Source organism: Cloeon dipterum, chromosome 1 (assembly GCF_949628265.1).
Source record: "Cloeon dipterum chromosome 1, ieCloDipt1.1, whole genome shotgun sequence".
In the NCBI taxonomy this organism is placed as follows: Eukaryota; Metazoa; Arthropoda; class Insecta; order Ephemeroptera; family Baetidae; genus Cloeon; species Cloeon dipterum.
Window position 1 is genome coordinate 7,385,436 of NC_088786.1, and position 25,081 is coordinate 7,410,516.

At 39.9% G+C, this 25,081-nt stretch overlaps 1 protein-coding gene across 1 annotated transcript in view; it reads left to right on the forward strand.

The window, feature by feature from the left end:
- The window catches only part of Tsp2A (tetraspanin 2A), a 65,147-nt gene that overhangs the window by 34,811 nt on the left and 5,255 nt on the right, over positions 1 to 25,081 (forward strand). Inside the window, exons 3-4 of the mRNA XM_065497478.1 lie at positions 928 to 1,104; positions 20,572 to 20,757. Of these exons, the coding sequence (XP_065353550.1) occupies positions 928 to 1,104; positions 20,572 to 20,757 (363 nt within the window). The remainder of the gene's footprint in view (positions 1 to 927; positions 1,105 to 20,571; positions 20,758 to 25,081) is intronic.

Genomic DNA, 25,081 nt, shown 5'->3' on the forward strand with positions numbered 1-25,081 from the left:
CATAATTCTCATGTTTTTAAGAGGATTAGCGGCACGGCCGAAAGTAATTTGGCCGTTAATGGGGGTTGGCTTTCGGCAGGCGGCGCCGCACCTGCCCCCCGTTAATGATTCCCGGGCCGGCGGGGGGATTAGGCGCGCTCGCGCGGCGAAAAAGTAGCAGCGAAGGTTGCGGCCGTAAATTTATCAAGACAAAGTGCTGCGATCGCAGGTGCTGCGGCCGTGACAATATTTCAGCCCGGCGAGATGACAAGACAATTTCGGCGTCGCAAAAAAATACCTAAGAGCACGGCCGGCGAGGAAAATGAGAGAAAGCTCGGAGGCAAATTACTCTCTTCGGGCCGAAAGAACGCGCGTACTTTCCGAGCGGCTGCATTTTCCCTCTCGGAAATAAGGAGCTGGCGACGCGGGCCGCATGCAAATTAGCCCTCCTTTTGCCGAGACGCACTCAGGTAATTCTGAATTAATTTCCACGGGCCCTTCTGGCGCGAAACAATGGGCCGCTGAGTGAATAACAATCGAGTCGGCAAAACCACTTCCTTTCCCATTTCGCCCGCGCCTCTCAGCTGGCCGCCTGCCAGCCGATTTTCCAAACGCCTCTTATGAATTTTAAACGCGGCTACTTATGCACACGGCTCGACATTGTCTCCTTTTGCCTGAAAATAATTCATCTAGCTGCAGACGCCGCCGCAAATTGGCCAATTTCGCAGCGCCGCAATCCTTGATTTCTCGCCGCCCTGAATTATTAAAGGCGAAAAGTGCCACTCTTTAAAGTGGATAGAAACAGGCCAACCATTGAAAATAATTTGTAATGTTGGCTTATATGTGTGCAGTTATTGGTCTATTGAATTGATTTTCTTAATAATTACATAATCAAAATCATTCCTCCTTAAAATCATCATTGAAGTATTTTTCCATGTTTTGTTGCAGTTCGCGGGCCTGCAGGTTCTGTGCTTTATCATGGCCGTGATTGGTGCAGCAGTGTTGCTGGCCTTCGGGGCCAAAGGTTCCGACCTGCAGCCCCTGATGAGAAACACCATGCGCCGCCTCATCATGGAATCGTTCAACCCCAACTCCGTCGAGAAGCTCAGGATGATCCAGGAATCGGTAAGTTTACGTCTAAATTAATTAGAAAACTCGTGCGATGAAATTTCTGTGAAGACTATGAAAGTTTGATAAATGGGATAATTTCCCATGATGGCTGCAAACAGTAAACAAGAGCAAACAAAATGGCTTGGGTAAAATTTAGAGAAGTTTAAAGTTCAATCTATTGCTTTATTGATTAATAAACTTCACCCTTTTTGTTCAGCACTAACAAAAATAGATTTCTCAATTTAAACCCAAATTTTTACTTTATTTGTACTATAACAGAGCTATAATGAAATCACTTTACACACTCGTAACTTTGGACCGATAGTTAAAAAAATTGGGCTTCTATTATAAATTAAAATGATTAATAGCATAATTATAACAATTTAGCTCTGCCAAATTCGTAAATATTGTACTCACTATAGAGCGTATTTCATTTGAGCGTCTACTTTTAATATTTAGAAAAAAAACATCCCTATATAGCGACTGTTGTTATTAGGCTGAAGGTTTAATCAGGAAGTTTTCGCATAATTTCCCCATTACAAAAAAGTAAAAAAATGTCCGTATTTTTTGTCACGATGCCGCTTTCAACCCATTAATTTTATCAGGAAGGCCTTCATCGGCCTCGATTGATCCCGGTTCGTTGCGCAGAACCCTTTTTGCCCTGCCGGAAAAATTGGATTTGCGGCCGGTCTGAAAATCACTGCGTGTCCTGGCTAGCGAGCCAGATTTTCGCCCCGCGGGAAGAGCCGAGCGTATACCGTACATCGCAAAAGATGCTTGGCGGTATAATTTTGGTCTCTCTCAAAACCATACACACCTTTTTGGCCTGAAAATTAACGCTGGCTGGCCTTTGTACCGCACGTGAATTTTATAGCGAGAGCGCCTCCTTAATTCTCATTAACAACGCCTCGCGTGCACGTTATTTGCCTTGCCAGTTAGTTTCGCGACTCGAGGCGCATTATTCGCCGATTCCGCTCACTGGTTTCAAGCTCTGTTTGAAGCGCTACGGGTAATTAGTAAACGAGCAACGCTGTGAAATCAGTAATTCTTGTCCCACAATCGTTGGCTGGAGAGTGCTTTTCTTTATAAAACTATATTACATTGGTCTTTTTATTTACAACTAAAATGTTTGAGCAAAAGTTACATTTATGGTAAAGTTTTGGTTGAGCTTTGCAAGTTTTTTTTATTTCAACGAGCAAAATTTCTGGATCTGGAGACTTTCCAATTTTTTCTTAGAGACAATATCGCCAAGGTGAAAGTTTTATTTCTAGCCCCATTCTAAACTTTAAATAGTAAAAAGATTTAAAATTACCTTTAATATTGGCTTATATTTTCGCACTTATTTTCAAGCTCAAATGTTTCATAGAAGCCAAATTTACAAATTTTATATTTTGGAAACAATATTCAGTCAGCTTTGCTGCACTCTTGAAAATTTCCTTTACTTTCAAGGATTGTTGATCAAAGTGTAGCAAAAATATGGGAAAGTGCTTGAAATTTTTACTGAATATTCTTTATGTGAACATCTTCAAGATCTGTGAAAGTCAAGATCGAGAAATGAAAGACAAAATCTAACCAAATTTATATTTCTCATCCCGACTTTCTGGCACAACATCAAATAATCAATTTTTCCTAGTATCAGCTAAACAGCAGGTATCTATAAAAAGCTGCTCTAAAAAAGTTTCCAAGGAATGAAATATTTTCCTCTTATTCCTTTCGAGGAATGATTAGTCTAATTGCTTCTTCAGGTTTCATTCATGGTGTAATCCTTCTTGCCGGCAGAAAAGATTGTATAGCTCCTCTATTCGTGTTTTCCTCATTTTAGTTCGTTGCAAATAGCGCGCCAACAATGCAGATTTAAAGCCATTCCAATTATCCGCGAGCGCTATTTTATATTTACAGCCGCTCATTAACGACGAAAATAGTCTGTCAGCGCGGCGCACATTGAATATAAAGTTGGTGTGCACTTAGGCGGCAATTTAGTCGAGAATTGCAGTGTGCCATTCGGTTCAATTCATGCCCTTCTCCGCCCGCTTTCCGTCGCCGCCAGGAAATAGAAAGAGACTCGTGTTCTGCTCGTACATGCATATGCATATGTATCGAGCCGCCGCGCGGCTTTCAAAACTTTTAACAAGGCCATTTGCCGCGTTTATATGCAGCTGCACACACTTTCGCTTTGTGAACGGCCGACCGGCCCGCCGCTCTCCGCCCCCGAGTGGATGGCAAATTAAAGGGAAGCCCGGCTGACATCGAGCCCCAATTAAAAGCAACGACGCTGCATAATCAGACGAGAGGCATCGATTCGTCACAGACAGCCGATCAAATCCACTCTCGTGTACATTCGAAATGAACGCGCCCGATTTATTCCGCGAGTCCTGCGTAATGGCTGATAAAATGCGTGGTTTCGTTATGAATGCGGAGAGCTCTTTTGATTTTGCCGCTGCACCGAAGGCGATGAGTGAAATTTGAGAGGATTATACAAGGCCTTATCGTCTGCTTGCACGTTGCCGCGGGGGAAAGCTTGATTTCGGCGGTGGCTGAATTTATTGCGACTTGAGTTATGATTTTATGCAAATCAAATAATCGTATTTAATTTTAAATTAAACTTGAAGTTTTACTTAGAGCATAGTCAAAGAATGAATTTTGTGTTCCTGTCCTCTTCAGACAGCTGAATTTTCTGTTTAATTCTAATTATTGCTTAACAAGGTATATTTTTAGATGTAATTAATGCAATAACTGAGGCTGTGAAATTTAGACGATAAGTTCGTACATTAGGTGCGTTTTTTCCTAAATAAACATAAACAAAAACGTAATTTATTTCTGGAGAAATCCATTTACACTGTTTAAAACTATTAGATTGGCTTAAAATTAAATACAAACAACCGTCTAAATCTGGTCAGAATCCGTCTAGATGGGCAGTTATATTTCACCAAAAAAATATGAAAGTATATTTTTCGTACAAAAACCTCTTAAATCTAATTTAAGTGCTTAAATAAAAAAAATTTTAAGATTAGAAAATCTTTCCTGCCTCTCCTGTTCCTAAGTAAATCATATTCTGTTGGAATTAAAGGAGAAAGCAGGAATTTCTAATTTCTGTTTCTATTTCCTCTCTTGAAAAACAGCCTGTGCTCAAAAAAATTGTATTTTCTGTTTTTAAGCGTGTGTACATGAATACAAGCAGATTGATTTTTCTTTTCTTCTGAAAAGTGCCTGGGGTAAAATGCTAGGCACAATTTACAAGATGGAAGCGTTTTTTTTATTTTTCGTAAATCCTCCACTCCACTGATGATTGCAAATGGTGAAGCGGTTCTTCTCTCGCAGCAGCAGCGAAAATTCCCTCTGGAACAGCAGCTGGGACGGTGAATACAAAAAGGCGCGTGAGTGCAGCAGTGTTCCAACGAACCCGTCGAGGCCACCGCGCGGCAGAGAGAGAGAGAGAGAGAGAGAGAGAGAGAGAGAGAGAGAGAGAGAGAGAGAGAGAGAGAGAGAGCGTGTTAATTAAAGAGAAGACGGGCGGGCGTCTGCGGCGGGGCGCGATTGGGTAAAAAGTAGGTCGGTCGGGGCCGGGAGCCGCTGCGCATTGTTGCAATAATAAAAGTCGAGGGAGCGCGTGTGCATTGTGTGAAATAACAAGCACATAGCGAGTTAGCAACTCTCATTACGCGACCCATTTTGTTTTTTGCTTCCGCCGACACGAGTGGTTGCTTGGTAGTTGAGTCGCATGAGGGATGCGGCGGCAGCGGCCGTGATTGGAAATTCCGACCAACTTTTCAATCAGCTCTGGGGAGATGAGTGCTGTGCATCAAAAAAATCGAACCTCATTCATTTTCAAACTTTGAAAGAGAGAATGGAAAAATAAAAGCACCGCCTGCTTTAATATACAGCCTACGTGTAATTTGTGCGGACGGGGCGAATTATATCCTCGTGCGTCCGTGCATGTACGCCATCAGTAAAATATATACAAATGAAACCCGACGCCAAACAAACAGCAGCGAGCGTTCAAAGCATTCGATTCTGCTCTCTCGCAATATCTGATTACCAAACGAACAACCCGAGCGTGCAAAACAAATCCTCTCTAGCTGCTCTGCTGGGCGCGCGGACGGCTTAATTAAGAGCAGAGAAAAAAGTCGAGCCGCCTCGGCAAATTAGAAAGAAGGGGCAAAGACTTGCGTTTGATGAGAAAAAGGAAAATTGCGGGAAAAAGAGTCAGAGTTCATAACAGAGCCAATCAGAAAAAGGGAATGATCTAGTTAATATTAATTATGAAATATCATACCGGGATGTTCAGTACTAAGCGCTAGAAATTGATAATTAGCAATCAGTAGGGCTGCGCGCTCAGTTTTTTCACTATTTTTTCTAGTAACCCAATTAAATCAACTTACATTGGCCTGTTTCATTGAAAGTTTTACATATTTTAATTTTTTAGAATTTTAAAATTAATTTATGAGCAAAAAAATTGTCAAACTGTTCATTTCATAATTTTGATCAAAATTATTTGACCAAAAAACAAAATTATTTTATTTAACAATTACGTTTTTTATCCTGTTTAGTCGAGTAAGTTTGTATCAACAGAAGCTAAAGTTCCTATTTTTCCAAAGATAAAAGCGATATTTAAAAGAATTGGTATTCCTCATCGTTATAGCGATAGGACAAAACACATCGCCAAAGAAAGAAATCAGATAGCAGCGAGTCGGAATGAAATCCAATGCTATGCAACGCGCTGAGCACAACGGACAAGCGGGTTGCATAAGGCATTTAGGTTAATTCGATTCTCCGGCGTCGTGCAGCTTGAAAGGAATGAGCGTCGAGCAATATTCTCGCAGATCAGCACCCTTGAGACAAGCAGTTTCAATTTTTTGCCCAATCACGCGAGGTCCCTGAGCTGCAATAAAATGCAGTTTCCTTGATTTTGTACAAGCAGTGTAATTGGACGTGATTTCAATTTTCTCTTTCCCCTAAGCAATTGATTTTTATTGAGATACAAAAGATCTAATGTATTTCTGGAAAGGCAATACAATTGTTTTCTTGGTACACAGTTTGTTACAAGAATAAAAAAATTAACAATTAAATTGGAAGTGTGTATCAGTTTCTTAGTAAATTAATTTATAGACATGTGAAATTTAATATTTTCAATAAATTTTGTCAACCTCTTTCGATAAAATTTACTGTCAATTTCTTTTTACAAATGGATTAATTATATGGTTCGTGCTCAATTGATGGCTCCGTAACCATTGGTAACTCAGAAAAATAAGTCAATAATTTAAAATTCACAGCCCAAATAAATTTTAAATAAAAAATCACCAGTCCTCTAGATGAATCGTATTAGTTTTTACCGGAATATAGACATTTTTTGTAAAATTTTTAACATCTGGTTATTAATCAATCTCAGGCTCTGCTCTTTTCCCGAGATTTGCAATCGATTCTCATCACAATTATGAGCTCGATGCTCCTTTTCCGCCGGCATTTTATCTAGAGGGCCACACCGAACGCTGGAGCAAAGCTCTTTCGCTCGAATAGTCAGGAGAGTAATTAACATTAAAAGCTCTCCAATCTAAAAAGCTCTCCATCGAGAAAGCTCCGTTTTTTCCCACCCGGTCGGCACATTTCACTGCTGCACCGTTGAAGCAGCCTATCAAAAATTTGAAGCGGTGCCGCTGTACACGAAACTCCACTCCGAAGAGCGAAACAAAAAACACATCCGCGACCGCACATGTGAAGCGAACGTGTACATATTCGCGTGTGTACGTCCATGTATGTATTTATGTAAATGCTGGCCGACTGTTTCGCGTGTGTGTGGCGAGAGCAGTTTCAATTCGCGCCCAAACTGTCCCAGCGTGGTGCTTTTATGCTCTCGGCGGCGTGTCCATGTCAAACGTAAATGATGATAAACCGCAGCAGCAGCGTTGGCTGCACGCGTCCGTGCACAGGCTGATCATTAAAATATTTGCGCGCGCATTACAAGTGTGCATAGGTGACCATTTCACGTATTATGCAAGCGTTACGCTTCACAAGCGCCATTTTGCCCGAGTTAGAGGTCTCTCGATTCATCAATCATTTAAAGCGGGGACAGGAAACGTAAAAACTGTTAAATGTGAAAAGTCTTTTATGCTTTGCTTTGCTACAAATATAAAATATAGATTTACTTGGTAAATATGATTACATATATTTTACATACTAAGGTTGGAGATATTTTGTTATATTTATTTTTTTAAGGAGGATTTCTTAAAAAGATCGTCTTTGACGAAGTTTCTGAGCACACAAATCGACTCTTGAGGGTCGAATTAGGTAAAAGTCTAGCGTGACGTGAGAACTTTTTTTTACCGCAAAAACAAAATAAATCTATACTTCATAAAAAATATGAACGTATATTTGAGAACTGCGCATGCGTCAGGGCTGGTTTGAGCACCTGCAGAGACACCGCCTGTACGAATGGCTTTGTCAGATCCAGCCAGCTCTAACGCATGCGCACTTCTCGCATATACGTTCATATTGTTTTGGCTGTAAAAAAGTTATACTTGTGGTACGCACGTCGCGCTGGACATTTTGGTCGGAAAAAATAGCAACTTTACCTAAATTCAACCCTCAAGAATCAATTGATGCGGTCTGAGGGTCTTTAAAAGAAAAGTTGCTGAAATATTCACATGTAAAGTTAAGTAAAAATATGTAAAATATTAAAACTAAGCAATTAAGGGAACAATGCAATCTACAATTCATGATTATTTGTGAAATTAAATGCAGTTTTCCCGTTTTAAACTTCCTGCTGTCGCTTTCGGCCTACGACAAGTGCACACACACGCGTCATATGTATAATGCACGCACATATGCTCTCAGCTTTTTCCCTCGAGTTGTTCGGTACGAGTGCGGCGCGCGCGACCAGAAAATCAATTAGTTTCATGTAAGGGGTGATTGATGAGGGCCGACACCCTCTCCTCCGCAAGCCACCCACTCTGGTGTGCGCGCCCGACTTTTGGCTGCCTCGTCCCAAAGTACAACAAAGCCTGTAATTTGCGTGTGAATCGTTATTTCCAGCCGGGGCGAAACTGACACTGCTCCCGGGTTTGAAATCGATCACCAACTTGCGGTAATCGCTTTACGCCTATTTATTATTTAGTGCGGAAATGATACGTTTTTCGATGGTGTGTCTCCAGTATTAATTGATTCGATCCGGTTTAAAGTCGATTGATTGCCGGATTTAGTTTGGGGCCGAAAACGAGTTAAATTGAATTTTTGATGAGGAAAATAGACCACTGGTTTGAGGATTAGACTCAAAAACATGGCAATTAAATAGGAATTATGTTATTTATTCAGTGCTTTTGATATTTTAGAATATACATTTCAAATTTTGTTACATATTGAATAAATTAATTGCAAGTTAATTAAAATAGAAACAAAAGCTTTGTGGATTATCACTAATATAAAAATAATTTCCTTTTGAGTTGAAAATGGTCTCTGTAATCCTCAATATTTTCCCACTCTTTAAAATTTAAACCTACAAAATAAAAGTTTTTCTAACCCACCATTAATTTTTATATTTAACAAACGGTTGGAGATCCTCAAAAAGTTATAATGAATTAACTTCCATAAAAATTGTAGTTTTTTTAGTTTAAATTTTTACATTACTCTTATGGACTATTTTGGCCACTTTCAGCCTCAGAAATCTTGAAACCCACCCTTAAAAACAATCCTCACAAATTCTCGTGTTTAATATAGTTAAATTCATCAAACAAATCCAGCTACAATTTGGAGCAAAGCCCAACAGCCTCTAACATAACAGTTTTTCATAATTTCCTGTTCACACTTTTGTTCTATTCCCCAAAAATAATCAATACTCCCTTTTTCATCTCTTACAACGACCATGTTAGCTGAAAAAAATCACTTAGAAATCGATTATTTCAGTCGGTAAATTAAGTAATGGCGAAAAATCCACTTAACCTACTAAATTTAGTCGGATATATATGTTTTATTTAGTCGGTTTTCTAGAGGTTGTTAAAAATTAGCTTTCAAATGCAAAAAGTTTGAAGTATTTGGTTTCGTTTTGAGGCTGAGAGGGTCTGATTTGACTCGGCAGCAGTGAGGATTCACTGGATCCATCTTCTTTCCCGCCGCATAGTAATCCAAGCCACAGAGAGGCATCTGCTCAAAAGCCACGCAACTTTTAAGCCCTGCCATTCTGGTCGTCAATTGCGCCCCTCTGTAAATTTCGGGACGGAAAGTTTGTGGCACGCTGAGCGACGACGACGATCAAGCGAACGCGACGCGGCAAAGGGTTGAGTCGACAGGAAACTGAGTCGCAAACGGTTAACAGGCGCTGCGAAAAATTAATGGGGCGTCAAGTCGAGCCTGCGGAAGGGCGGGCGGGCGGCTGGGCGGGGGTGGTCCGGGGCGGGGGGTTAATCTGGCGAGCCGCATGTAACGACGGCGACGCGCTTCTTCAAATGCCGCGCGGCGCACGCCTGCTGCTTATAAAACTCGGATTAAGCGAAGAGCGCGGCTGTTGCGTCCGAAACGAGTGGGAATATTGCTCCCCTCGGAAATATGCACACGCAGCGCGCGCCCGAGTGATATTAAAAGGCCGCCGCTTCTTGCTCAACAACCCCTAGCAGGCGTGCAACAAGGACGCTTGCTGCTGCTTGTTGTTGCTGCTGCTCGATCCCAACTCGTAAAACGCCGCAGTAATAAACTGCTCTCCGCCTATAATTCATTTCAGCTTTTGTCTCCGTGAATAGTTGATTCGAAAAGCAGGGCGAGATCAAAAGCAGTGAAAAGTTTATGAATTATTGTTTGTATGTTATTGTACGAGGGCCTTTGATCTCTTTCACAGCCGGAAAAATGCCTGGGAATTTAGGCCAAGCATTCCATCTGCGGCAATGGTGGCGTTTAGTCTGCCGTTTTTAATGTGAAATATGCGGGCGATCAATCAAAACGAGCGCTCGCGTCGAGCGGAACAAGCACTTTAAGAGTTGCTCCTGTTAGTTAAAAGGATAGGCGTGAATTATGGAGGGAATAAACAACTTCGCCAGCGCACGGGCCGACCCTCTGAAAATTTTAGACCTGCCTCCAGCACACGCGTGATGACCTAGGGACCTTGGCCACGCTCGTTTATTAAATAGTTTCGAATTTGGCTCCTCAAGGACCGTGTGAATCTCAAAATAGCAGCATTTCATTAACGCCCAGACAAGTTTGGACGAGACGAGTGAGAGTAGTAGAGACCAGTATTATGCGGGTGGCCAAAATCTAAAACAAAATCTGGGAATCTTAACTAGACAAGTCAAAATGAGATCAGTTTAAGTTAAAATTGATTCATGTTTAAATTTTGTTTATCTGAGAACGACATGGTTGTCTATTTGTGTGAATTTTTTTTAACTTCTTTTGGGACTTCCCAACTGACAATGAACACAATATTTTTTAAGCTCTTGAAACAATATCAGGAATATTTTCATAGGACATTACACATCTATATTTTTCCACCTCCAATTATATGTTTTTCTCGATTTTAATGCGCAACATTTTTTCCTTTCTCCAATAGAGCATGAAAATGGCTAAAACTTTTGCAATGAAACTGACTTTTCACGCAAACACAAAAATAAATGTAAATTGAAAAGCAAACTAACTTATTTTTGTCTGGAAAATTTCGAGTAAATAAAATTAAAATATTATATAGACTAAATATTAAAACCTTACACGAATTTAAACAGTTAATTCACTTTAAGATGGCTAAAAAATATGCTCGTTTGAAACTCCCGTGACAGTTGGAAGCCCAGAAAAATATTTAACATTCATATAAAATTCATAGCCATTAAAAATAACCAATTACCGTCCTTTTACTCGTTTACAATAGACATGATGTAAGAAATAAGCCAGGGAAATTCACAATTTAGGCTTAGAACCCACTTTGAATGTTTGGTATCGATCACGCTACAACAAAAGCTCAAAAATAGACTCAGCAGGAAGTCTCGAGTGGTGTTAGTAAACAAAACTGGCTTTAGCACAATGGGCTAAGCCGCGAGTTGTGTTCGTAAAGCTTTAATATTCCAAAATTATCGTGGGACGGCGGTCACATGTCGGGGACGATACTAACCAACCAACCCTTTGCACACAAAGAAGTGTCTTGTCTACGCACGACGTATAAACACGTCACGTGAATGTAATAATAATCGGCGCGGCATCGATTCAGCGGCGTGACGACAAAGAGGAGACATGTGCGTGGGAAAGCGACACGTGCGATCGCAGGAATTCCTCTCTGCTGACTGTCAGTCTAGAATGGCAGCAAAAGAGAACACCAAAACTGCTTTGAAGCAGAAAAATATCCCGCGAATTGAGAGACGAATAACGACCAGGGACGTCTGGATGACAGGCTGGCTGGTCGGAAATAAAATTCACGAGACAACTTTGCGGAAATTCGACATGTCTGCTGAGACAACGAACGCTGCCACCGCCTCCACCCAAGGAATTGCGAAAATATAGAGACGCGCGCAAATCACTCCGCGGAAAGTGAGGTGTCCATTAAAGCAAGATCGATCGTTATTCCTCAGCCAAATCTAGCAACGCGGGTGCAATCCCTCCTTTTCTTTATTTCCTGTTAGTTTTAAATTAAACGTTAAACATGCAGTTAAGTAGAAAAAACTTTTTTATTCCATCTCTTAAGTTCATTTACATAGTTTTAAGTACACAAATATACCTTTTCAAGAAAAACTATTTACTAACTATTTAATTAATACTAAATAATTGAATAAACGTTTGAGGAAGATTTCCTCATGAAGCTTATTAACTCTTACTTCCTGTACCTAAACGATTAACATCACGCCATTTAAGCTTGACGGATAACACAAAAATTGAATATGACAGTTAATTAGAGTGATTCATGTCATTCTTGCCTGCTGAAGAACTGGACGTCATTTTTAGGATTTAATGAAGAGACACCATAATTTGAATTATGTTTGAAGAACCTAATTGTATTTTTCAACCCCATTATGAGGCTCATTATCAGAGTTTAATATGTTTAAGCTTCTTTTTTCAGTTGTAATGACATTTTTAGTGTTTAAGAAATAAGGTTTACTTAGACTACTATTATGGTAATTATGCATATATTTTTAAAAATAATTTCAGCAGTATTGATTGTTTTGTTGGCAGTTAAATAAACCATTTCAAAAAACTAGGTGTTCTGTCGATTAGATTCACGAATTTGAATCGTGGAAATAATCGCCGGATTCGGTATTTAATAAATTAATTGAATCAGCTTGCCAATTTTGCCTTTTGTTTGCTTTAGCACGATGAGAGGTTAAAATAAGCGAGGAGCTGAGTGTAAATAAAGCGAGCTAATCTGGCGTTTTCGTTGAATTGCGGTCTATCGTTTACTCTCGGTGTTGGCGGAGCAGCGCAGAGGCGGCGCTGTTTTCGCTTTTACTGAAAGTGAATTCGGCAATTGGCGCTTCAACGCGGCCATAATTCACCGCCAATTATTTTTCATTCCGCCGTCTCTCTAGCGCCGTTAGCACGAGGAGAGGCAGGAAATGAGATTACCCTAAGCTCACGCGCAATATCTTAAATTTTCCGCGCCCTCCGTGCATAACGCCTTGCACGAGAAATTTCCTCACCTGCCGCCACTTCCGCTTAATTAAAATCTCCCCGCCTTATTTTTCATTATGAGACGACTAGAAACTCTCAGCACCCCTCCAAAGTGGAGGATGGAACTTTTTCCAAGCCAAAAGTGAAACTATACTCTTCCTTGGTGGTTTCATATTTAATATCTTATAAAGAAAAAAATGGTTTAGAAAATTAAAATCCATAATCCAAATTTCATATATGCAGCCAGTTGGTGTGAGATAAATTAGTTTTAATTTATGAAATACTTAAAACACAAATTACGAATAATTTCAATTATGTATTCTAAATACAATTCCAATAATGCCAATATTGCATTCTGAAGCAGCCACACTAAATTTTCATTTTTTCAGTGGCAAACTCTATCTTTTTAAATTAAAAAACAACAAATGCCTGGCCGTCTTAGAGAGAAATAAAACATTAAAAATAAATTACTTCACGCATTAAAAAATTGTATTTAGTATTGGATTCTTCTGATGAAGCCCAATGGAATGGACACTAAATTTAGGTTTAAGGTCATTGCAGGACAAACATGCTTTTGTTTTAAAACGATTGCGGTTGTTTAAAAGTCTTAAAAGCTCATTTATCTCATGTAATTTTGTTGTTCATAAAGAAAATCGTGCTCTTACTTTCCCTATCTCGCAATAAAAATGCTGGGGGAAACAGCACATTACAACAGGAAAGCTGCTTGTTAGTTTGTTACTTGCATGCTTGACCTATTTCATTTTCCATAAACGCAGAGAAAAACTCGTTTGAATACAATGCACAATTATTAGCTTGTTGTTTTGCTTCGCTTCTGTGCAGCAATTTCCTCTCGGCGTGTCCAAGCAGGATCTTCGGAATAAAAACATCAATTTCCATGCCGAGCGATAGCCGCGATTAATTTTACTTTTGCAAAAGCAATTTCTGCTGCTCCATTTGTGCATCTCTCGGAAAGAAATTAGGTTTCCTTATCCAGATGAGCCGCTCGCTGGCTGGCTGGCTGCATGGTGGAGAGCGATGCAATGCAAACTGACAAGCCAGCATATAGATAAAAGAAATGCAGAGACGGAATTATTTTTATTCGCCGGTCGGGAGCAGCCTTGGGAAAATAAGACAATCCCCTGCTTTCGCGCCACTTGCCTTTTTATCTGTGTTTTTGCATCTTTCGCCCGAGAGCGAGCGAGTGGCTGAATGTGCATTCGTTGTTTCGCCGCGCAAGCCTGAGAGAGAGCGAGCGTGCATCCAATTACCTTGCTTGCTAGGAACGAACAGCAGCACGCGCACAGCCATTTATTCCGCGCACACTGACGAATAATCCGCGTGTTTCACTCTCTCGCAAATTTGAATTTACAATGCTGCAGTCGCTCTTCTCTTTTGCGGCCTGCCGTGTTTCAAATAATAATTCCTAGTTTGCGCGTGACGTTTTCATTTGGATTTATACACAGTACACACACACACACACACACACACCGTTCGCAGATATACGTGCTGCTGCTTTGTTGTCGCCGCTTCGCTGCCCGGTGATAATAATGCTGCACAATGTCGAGTCTGACTGACTGACTGATGCAACCCGTCGCTGAATTAAAAGCAATCGCGGAAACGCTGCAATGCTATCGTTGCTGGCTATAATAATTGTTATTTGCGCCGCAGCTTTTGTTCAACGGTGGCCTCCCAACACCCTCATGTACTATTTTTCCATCACTTTCATCTAGGAATTGAAATAAATAAACATACTTTGGATATTTTTATTCATGGAGGAAATTTAAGTGCTTGGACAACTTTTAGTCAGCGCCGTTAAATCTGGATTGATTTTTATAAATTTTAGCATAAGCTTAACATGCGTTTTAAGAGGGTTCAGTATGACAAAATCTAGTGAAATTTAGGGTTGAAATGTTTTTTAACGGTTTCTGAGACAAAAGATGGGAAATGTGGGAAATTAAGAATTCTTTAGACGGTTCTTTGAAATGGCGGGTAACTGAACATGTGCTAAAGAAGCAAGTTTTCAGGAATATAGTACTTGATATAATGATGTTATTGGAAATAGTTGCTGTTCCATAACAATTAACATAGTAGAACCTATAATTTGTTATGCATAAATTATTTAAGGCAGCCTCAGATCGGAAAAAACACTCATGACACTCGGACAGAGAGCAAATATAGCTCCACTTTGTAATCAGTTTTTTTCCAATGCTCTCAAAGCACTCACATTTAAAGTAAACTACGCGTTAGAGTTGTACAAAAATGACTAAAACGTTCTTAGCAAAGAGATAGAGCACGTCTCTATAGGCCTATTTGGCCGTTGACAAATCCACACGAGAGTGAATAAAGTTGAAGAATGGCAGGCCATCCAGCGTGACGCTGAGCACAACAATAGCGCCGGGCCAATAAGACCCTTTTCCTGAGCCGATTCGCGCGCGCGTGAGCAGCTTACAGTCACCCTGCTTTTTTGAAAAACGCTCGCTACCTATACCATACCTGCTGCTGCTGCTTTGGCTTTCGGCGAAAAAAGAAATCGGAGAATCGCACGCTCGCTCGCTCTCTTTGCAAATGCTAATCCGGGATCACTGTGAATCCGCTCCCATTCGCACGTCATTACCGCATCACTGGATCGTTCCACCCTTTCGTTTCTCGGGCTGCAGGACTGTCTCTGTGTCTGTAATGCAAGCGGGGGCGTGAAAAAGAGTGGTTTTGCATATTGTATATTTCTTTCCGGCTGCAAAATAAATATTTTAATATTACCGTTTAAAATGTTAAAAAATGTTTGCCAATATATATGGCACCATGTTTTCTTAAGAAAGCTTCAGGATAAAATCTGCTTCTTTGAATTACGAAATTTTAGATCAAAAGGACTCAAACAATGGTGGCATCTAACCGCACTTTTAAATTTTGAGATATATGCAAAATGCCTATTTTTCTTACATTCTTAAAGTTGATGCAATTGCCTCAAAATTTTTGGAGAGAATTAGATCGTTAGACAAACATACATGAACTTAAGACTGATTTCTTTTTGGTGGGAAAGGTTGGAAAAAATCGATTTCAAACCATTTTTAGTTGGTAAAAAAGGTTTATAGTGCCTCATTGTAACAAAAACTTTAATGCAAAACATTATTTTTAAATCTATAATATTATGTTTATTTTAATGTAAATTTAAAATATATTTTATTTATTTATTTTTTTGTAGGGGGTTTTCTGTTTATATGTTATATTATATAGAGCTGTACGCCGTATGAGTTTATTAAATACGAAACTAGTATGAAGATCGGCATTCGGAGGGATTTAGATTCATATAAATAACAAAGTTTAGTAAATAATGCCGGAAAAGCTCTCAAAAAACTCAGTACTTTCTTACGCTATCAATATTGGAACGGATTAAACATTAAATTTGATATTGAAAATTTTTACATGTCTTTTGAATCGAAAAAATAACTAATTAAACCCAGTACTGTTGTAATATTTCCTTTTTTTCTGTCCAAATAAAAAACTACCTCCTATATTAGATTAAATTTAAAAAAAATCAAACTAGACTGGAAAATAAATCAAAAAATATTTCTGGACTTACTTATTTCACTTATTATTTAAAACATTAGAAATTTTTCTTTAATGAGAAAAACATACATCCTTGTACAAAATTTCAGCCAGTTGACACTACTTTTAAACGGATTGAGATGTTTTTGGAAGTACTAAATAATTTTAAACTCGACATTTTTGGACGAAAAATCTGTCATAATTTTTTGAATTATCTTAAAAAAACATTATGCATCGATTTAAACGAATTTGGAACGCTTTTTAGACGTTTCAAGTAATTTCTATTTTTACCTGAAATAAAGGGAACTAGAAATTGTGAGAACATTTTTCAAAAAATGGCTTTAAATTGGAAGAATCTAGCTCATTTGATGGTCCCGAAATGGTTAGGAGCGGACAATGAGAAAAAATCGAACGCCTAAAAGTATATTATACAGTTGGAGAAGCCTTTTTCGCACACCCCCGCAGGTTGAAAGTTGTTGGAAGACGTCTCTCTTATTCTCTCGCTTCTATCTCATCCAGCCGAACGGAATTCAAGCAAGCCAGTCTAAATCTTATTGCTTCTGTGCCTGCAGCATATTTGCATATCGCATTTGCAGACGCTGCACCTCCTTTTGTGTGTCTCATTCCTTTCTGTCGGGCTGAAAGAAGGCGACCAAGCAGAAAGAAATCAATTGCAGAAGGGATGAAAAGGACTTCTTTGCTCCTTCTGCTCCGTCGCCATTATTTGTTTTGTTTGTGCCTCTTTTTCCAATTCAAATTAGCCCGTGTGACGCGGCCGCCGAGTGACGCGCGTCCAATCGCCCGACTGCTGCCTTTTGTTTCTGCCGCCGTGTTCCCTCTTGTTTACGCGTTTACGGCGTGTCCTACACAACAAAACCAGAACTCGTGCTCCTCTCTCCTTATACGTCGTGGAGCCAAGCACCCGGCCGCAAAAAGCTTCTGTGTTTTGTTGCCCCGTGTTGCACAGCCTGCTCGTTATTGCGAGTGCTACACGCACTGCTTTTGCCTGCCGACGCAAATTTATTACCGTTGCACTCCATTCCGATTATTGTCGTCGTTGCGGTGCATGCACTCTGACTAACGCGAGTTTATTATCATTTGTCTCTCCGCAATGGTCACGCTTGTTTATGCTTGATGCAAACGATGATGATTCACATGTTTGCTGTTTTTTTCTCTGCTTGCAATTTTTTTCTGCGGCTATCATAACAATTTATTGGTATAATTTTATCAACATTCATGCTGGACGGTATAAAAATTTAAACCTAACGAAGATCTACATTAAAGAGGATTGATACTGCAAAACGTTAGGAAATCTTTTCTGCCAATCAGGGCCGTACGTTAAATTGAACTTTCTGGCGTGGCAGGAAATAAATTTTCATATTTGGTCTATTCTCCGAACAAGCTGTCGAAATTGATAACAATTCTAACCTTTGGTATATGGCTCATGAGAGAGAGAGAGCTGCTGTTACGAGATTCCCTTCCTCAGGATACCAAAAAGCTTCTGAATTTCTCTAAAAATCTAATCTGACACTCCTGCTGGGAACGATTCTTTGAGACTTATTATTCAAGAAAGTGTAAAGTTTCCCCTAGATTCTCTAAAAACGGTCCGAATATAGTTCAAACACATTCCTTATCTCCATAATCCTTTTCAAGTGATTTGAAGATTCGTGCTGCTTATTCGAGTCGAAATTACGTATTCATCTTTTCATCTCAAGCTGAATCAAAGGATTTTCCTCAAGCGTCGTGACATTAATATGAATATTTAAGTCACGTCGATCGAATTTGACATGTTAACTCGCCATATCGAGACGATTTCCTCGAGAACTCATTCAAATTTTATTGCCATGGCACGGAAATAAAACGAAACAAAATTACTATTCACATCGCGGCTGCAGTCATTGAAAATCAAATAGAATTTAGACCCGCGAAATCTAATTTCCTGCCGCTCTCCCCCGGCGAGATTTTCCGAATTAATTTAAATAAATTCACTTGCGAGCATGTGAAAGGTGCGCCGGGGGTGCATGTTTCTTCTTTTTTCCCCGCAGCACAAGCAGCAGCAGCTGCTGCTGCTGCTCAGGAAATTAATACTTTTTCTTTTTCGCCGGTGCTGGAGAGCAGGTCGGCGTCGTTGAAAGCGTCGGCTTTGCGAGTGCGATGCGCGCGGCTGCGTCTTAATTAAAATTTACGATTCTGCTCTAGAGCCTCTATAAGTTGTTGCCGTAAATAAAATTTAATATATCTCGTCCCTGCCGTTGCTTTACGACTGCTCGCTAGCTCCCGGAGTTATTTGACTTTCTTCTTTCGAGAGCGAACAGTTTATATCTGGCTCGCAGCGTTTATTGCTTCCTAGAGCTGCGAGCACGATAATATCAAATTAATGCCTTTTAATATTCTCCGAGCCGCCAAAGTGCGCCCCGTTAATAACCGTTTGCGTGAACTCCCCTTATACAGGCGCGCGCGGTCTAGTATACGCGCCTGCCAATTGATTATTATTAAGTTGCACGCTTATTTGCGCCTGTTAATTACTTTTACCTCCGCTTTTGCAATAAATACGCTGCAAACATTAAATTCTTAACGGTGATCGCGCAGTTCCAGACCTCACAAATTGCCATATTAAGAGGAGAATTTAACTCTGCAGATTCTGGGAGCGAAAATGTTTATCCGTTGACGGTGAAGAGCATTAGCATATAAATTTGCGCAAACACCACCACCAAGCGGCAGTTTCGAGGCGGAGGAAGAAGGAAAAGAAAAAAGTGACGAGAGTCTTAATGAGTTTCAAGTCGTCCCATGGCACTTTTTACGCCTTCCTAAAAATAAAAATAAACTCAAGTGAAAGCAGAAAGAACGAACGCCTTCTCCGCTTGAAAAAATTCGAGGAAATACCTCAATAGGGCAAAAACACTCTTAAAAGTTTTGCAATTAAAAGAAGGTTAAATTGTATGACTTTTTGTTTCCTCGGGCGTTTATGAAACTTTTTGTTTTGTACTGGAAAAATAATTTTTAAAAATGCCGAGTATTTTAGTGGGACGTACAGTATATAGTGCTTGAAATTCTTAAAAAGAAAGGTAGATGAAATGAGAATATTTTAAGAAGTGTCAACAGTAATTAAAATCGAGTCAGACAGAAAACTCCAGCAACTAAAAAAATGTTCCGAAACATTAAAATATTAGGGCTGTGAAATTTAGACTCTCTTTTAGCTAAATAGTCGGTTTTAGAGTGTGTCGTTTGACATGTAATGCCCTGGTATATATGCCCATATTCTCGTTCCTCAGCGTCCTGAAGGCTTCCAAAGGGTTGAGTGGAATATATTCTGAAAGCTTTGCCGTTCCAATAGAGTAACAGAGTGCAATCGAACCAATAAAGAGCTCGTCAGGCATCGTATAAGTGGCTACACAGGGGATTTAATAAAATTGATGGCTCGAGGGCTACGCCAGGGTTCGATTTCTTACCTGTTCCGATTGTCTTATTTGAGTGACTCCCAGCATCCAAGAGTAAAAATCACCCGATTACGCATTTTTTTTATTTTCTGAATTCATAAATTCCTGTTTTTCAACCTTTTAGCCTCTCTGTATCTCGAAAGATAAGAGGTACACCATCTTGAAATTTTCCGGGCATGTTAAACACTCTTAGGGAAAAATTTATCCCTTTTACTTGGAATAATGTAAAAAAATAATTTAGCCGCCATTCAAAGTGATGAATGAATTAAAAAATAATCAAATATGGACAGTTATGGTTGAATTTTGTTGGAGGCTGTCTAGATGGGCGTCTTTTGGTGCAAAGTTTAATGTTCTAGCATCATTAAAGTATTTTTGTGAACTTCAAATAGCCCGTTTTTGCAGAATATCCAGATTTACCGAAAACATTCCGCAAACTTAGTTATTACAAAGCCTTTGTAGAACCCTACTAACCTACAGCAAAAATTAAAAAAAAAATTGCAGACCATAATATACGAATCCCTAGTCTCGTGGAAACAACTAAAACTCAAAAAGTTCGGAGGAAAGGCCGTTTTAGCAATTTTTATGATGTTTGTGGAAGTATAAACTTTGGCTGAAATTGCTGCAAAAGGAGAGACATAAAAAGTAGTTCGAAAGATCTCAAGTAACAATAAAATAGGCAAAGAGCATCAGAGGGAAATCTCGAATCTTTGAGCAATATTTTGGTTTATGACGAAAGTTTCACAAAAGGAAATAAATCAGGAAAGATTGCTGCATTCGATATAAGTCTGGCCGGCCGTTCATTTCCATTGCTGTCGAGACGCGCGCACAACAAAAATACGACCGGCCGCCGTGCTCCGTGCTCTGCCGCTGACGGCGGAAATCAAAAACTTCTTGTCCGAATTTACGATCCAAATCAGATGAAATATTGCGTATGTTGCAGATTGGATGCTGCGGCGCCGACGGAGCGCAGGACTACATCGCGCTGAAGAAGCCGCTGCCGTCCGAGTGCCGCGACACGGTCACCGGCAACGCCTACTACTACGGCTGCGTCGAGGAGTTCACCTTTTTCATCGAGGAGAAGGCCGCATGGCTCGCCGGACTCGCCATGTTCCTCTCCTTGTTCAAGGTAACAAAAATTAGCAGAGAGCATTCAGCATGACCTAATTGTAGGCTCTAAAATTTTGAGCCCCTTTCAGCATATACATATTTTTCATGAAACTTGATGGGTCTGTTGCATTAGTAGCCCGCTTATGGCCCACCTAAAAATTTCCGGTTGGAATTTCCCTAATTTTAGATGAGCAGCTGTTCTGATCGATGAAAATGATTAGCTTGGTGTAAAAATTATTGTAAATTTCATGCGTAAAAACCAACTTTGTAGATTAGAGGTTAGGTCACAAAAATCAGGTCCAAATTACATAAAAATTCCCATTGAAGGGTACAAAATTTTTAAACAGAAAAAAATGATTCTTATTTTACTGTCAACATCATTACATAAAAGTGGTGTTGTTCTTTTCTTTTTTCAAGATATTTGCGTGCAATGCAAAGGAAAGAAAACATGACATTTTCACCCCTGACTAAATTTTGATTCAGGGTGACATGCAATGCGAGTAATTTTCCCTCAAAAGTTCTACCAAATTTGATCTTATTGTGATCATTGTGATCAAACAAAAATATTTAAGACATTTCTAAGGAATAAGAAATTAGGGGCAAATTTAACCGAATTCAAAACATTGTGTGTTTTGGTGTAGAATTTTAGGTTTTTGGCCATCAGAGACTAAAATCCGGTATGTATATTTTCCTTCCTCCGAAATTGAAAAAGCTATCCAATTTCAGGTACTTCAGTTTTCAAGTTTAAATTTCAATTACCAAAGGCTCTTCCATCATCATTGCCTAAAGCGGCGAATTTGACATCGCGCGCAGCGGTGATCCATTAATGAGCATTTCCGCCGGCATGCGTACGTGCAGTTTATCAGCAAGGGGTGGGTTTAGTCGAAATTAGGTCCTTTGTTCCGAGGACTCGACATGAGTGGCGGGTATTTAAATCATCCCGTCAGATTGGCTCGACTGGAAATTGCGCGATTCCAATAATCGCAGGCAATTTATTTGGAACCAGGAGAAATCACTTAAAGTGAAATTATAAGCGCGGGATAGGTAATTGGCCCAGAACGATTTTTCTCGTGTTCTGTATTGAACGAAATTAAAAATCTAAAATGATGCAAGTTTAAAGTGGTCCACGAGAGGCAATTTTCCTGCCTTTATTGTCGTCGTTATTAAAATTTAGGCATGGATGATCAACGTAAAGAAAGTCTGTTTCGTTGTTTTGTGTTCAAGTAAGAAAAAAATCAGCTTGTTCAATTTCGTTTGAATCGTTTGATATTAATGAAAACCAGTCTAAAAAATTTATATATTTTGTTTTTACACTGACGATAAAGAAACTTATCCAAGGAGTCAATGTTTTAGTTTTGGGCGAAATCATTGAATTCATTTATTTTTATATTTGCCAGAAGTGTCAGAAATGTAAGGATTGGGAATATATCAATACAAGATGGACAAAAAAAATAATTAATTGCGTAATTTCTATTTCAGGTAATTTTACGGACGATCACGCGTTTTGAACTGTTATTTGTGATTTCTGAAAATGACTATTATAGGACAAGTTCCAAATTCATTTTGCGCCTGTGACGCATGTTCCATAATGTGTTCCATTCAGCAAAGAGGCCTTATTCCAATTAGCTTAATAAGCATGCCCAGCCTCCGATGCAAAAGCAGTAATTCGCTGTGGTCAAATGAGTTTGTACGTCTGCTAATTGAAGTCGTTTTTCTGCCGGCTCGCGTCGAATGGCACATATAGAGAGGGAGCGGAATAATTGTGGAGGCGGAGTGGCAGAAGGTGTTTTCGCAGCCAGCAAGCAAACAGCAGGTAACGGCGCCGAATTAGGTTTGGCCCGAAATTGTCAATTTTCTCTCTGCTTGCGAGAGGGCAAATGAAATTTCGAATCCCCGCTCACGTGCACGGGGCGAGTCGTAAAAGCTGGCGGCCAAGATTGCGGATCGGCTGTTGCCTTTTCGCTTTGCCGTGTATGTATAATGGCTTTTCCATACACCGGCCAAGCGCAATATCCAGCCAGAGCCACGCTTTTTCTCCTTCTGCCTTGCTGCCTGCCTGCCTTCCTTCCCGTCCGGGCATCTTATATTACCATGCTCTCGGCCCTGCCTGCGTAATTGAATCCTTTCTTATTGGAAAAAAATCGAGCTCGAGAGACGGAGTCAACGGGGCGGCGGCCGCGTCGAGCCAACTAACAGGAAAAAAACAGCCGCATCGTTGCAATACCCTCACTGCCTCGACCTCATTTGAAAATAGGATGAATCTTTTTTCTGAAGAAATTTTTTAATACTATTTTGCTAAAGAAAATATGACTTGCCATTGATACTTTTCTTCAAGAATTTTCACATAATGAGATTTAAGTAATAAATTCATCCAATCAAGAATCCTGTTTTAAGGATAAGCATTGTATTTCCGTTTCCCCTACCAGCTTTTTCATCATTAAAAACACAAATCATGAACTTTTTTATTTTTTAAAACCTCTGAAACAGCATTTTGCCCACGCCCGGTGCGCCCTGTGCATTGGCAGCCCATTCGTGCCCCCAAGCCGATCAGCAATTTCGGGTTAAGCTCTTTTGGACATTAAATTGAAAGTCTTACAGACTTGATTGAAGGTCTTGATCGTTAAATTATTAACATATTTGCAAAAAAATAGGTTTCTCATCTTTAAAGTAGCCCAACCATTTAGAAAGAGCTTCTTATTTTTTCCTCCTATTTATTATTGCTTGTTTTTATATCATGTTGGCAAAAGCTGGGCTCACCCTCTGGCTCCGAACAAGAGAGGCCGATGAAAAAGTAAAAAAGAAGGCTCGTAAAAAAGTGCAGAGGAGATATTGGAGGGCAAGGCGAAACCATCCGGGCTGTCTGAGTTAAACGCACCGATCGTGATCGTCGTTGGATGCCAAAGTAACCTCCGTTTCGCAGCGTGTCCGTTTTTTTGCCGGTCGTCCGCAGACATTTCCCCTTTTCGCCAATCATCTGGGCTTTTTTGCTTTTTAATCCCGGCAGCGAGCGAGCGAGCGAGCGAGCGAGAGAGAGAGAACGCGCAGTGGGACCAGTGGATATAACATATTAAATTTCAGAAAGCCAGCCACGGCAGAGATTATGAAAATATATGGGCCGCTCAATAAAAGCTGCCAGCGGGTGTATTGGAAGTGCGCGCTGCTGGAATTCCAGCTTTTGATATCAAGATTGATGGAGACTCGAGCTGAATTAGAAGGACATACGCTGACTGACGCAAAAGCCAACCAACAAGCGGCGATTGAGCCAGACCCGCGGTCGGTCGCGCGATTGAACAGCGAAAGTCGCTTTCACCCTTCGCCGGGATGACACGACGACTTTTCCATCCAGAAAAGTCGTCCTTTTTCTAATGGGCACAGCAACTATATTATGTTAGCCGCTGCTAGAAGTTTTCCTGGTAAAAGTTGAAGTGGGTTTCATTACTGACTACTCTAAATTAATGATTTTTTTAATAAATTTGCTGTGAAAATTGGGAACGAGCTCAAATTTTCCCAGGTTGCCGGTTTGAAATTGAAAGTAAATCGGCTCAAAGGTTTCATGCTAATCTAGCAGCGAATTCAAGCGTAAAAATCGTTCTCAATTCGTTTATAATTTTTTATTTTCGAGATATTTGACAAAATCTGAATTTAACTGCTATTATTTAATCTACTCTTGAATTTTCGAGATAAATGGACGAATTTGTTGTCAAAAAACGCGTAGTGAAATGTTTCAGATGGCCAGTGTTGTTGACTTTTTAATTTTTGTGCTGGACCGGAGATATTGCTCGTGGAAGTCAAAATGTGTCGAAAAAAACGCATAATTTCACATTTTAAAAAAAGTCATAATATTTTTTTAAATCCCACAAAACGTTCTTCAAATCAATACCTAGCCATGGTGGATAGGCATCATATCTGGGAAAATGGTTTTTTAGTTTGTAAAAAATCGGACTTTTGAAAAGTCGTAGTAATTTGGGGGACGTGCCCTACCAAGGGGCATTAACTAGTGCCAAAATCTTCGCCCTCGGGCCCATAGAGCCCGCACTGAGCCCTGAAAACCACAATTTTGCTATGTCACACAACACTATTTTCGGCCTTTGAAAATTAATAACTCGGTTCCTATGGGTTCGTACAGCCAAAATTCAATGTTAGTTGTACTTTTGGTACAATTCTGCGTCGAATAGATCCGGCAGCGCCCCTCAACGTGAAAAGCCCCTTTTTCTTCTGATTTTTTTTTTAATTCATCTATGGGCCGGAGGGCGATTTTGACTTCATAACGCTTTATTTGGCACCAAAAATCGTCGACTGGCCTGATTTGGCGCCGAAATTCGCATTTTTAGTGATTTTTACAC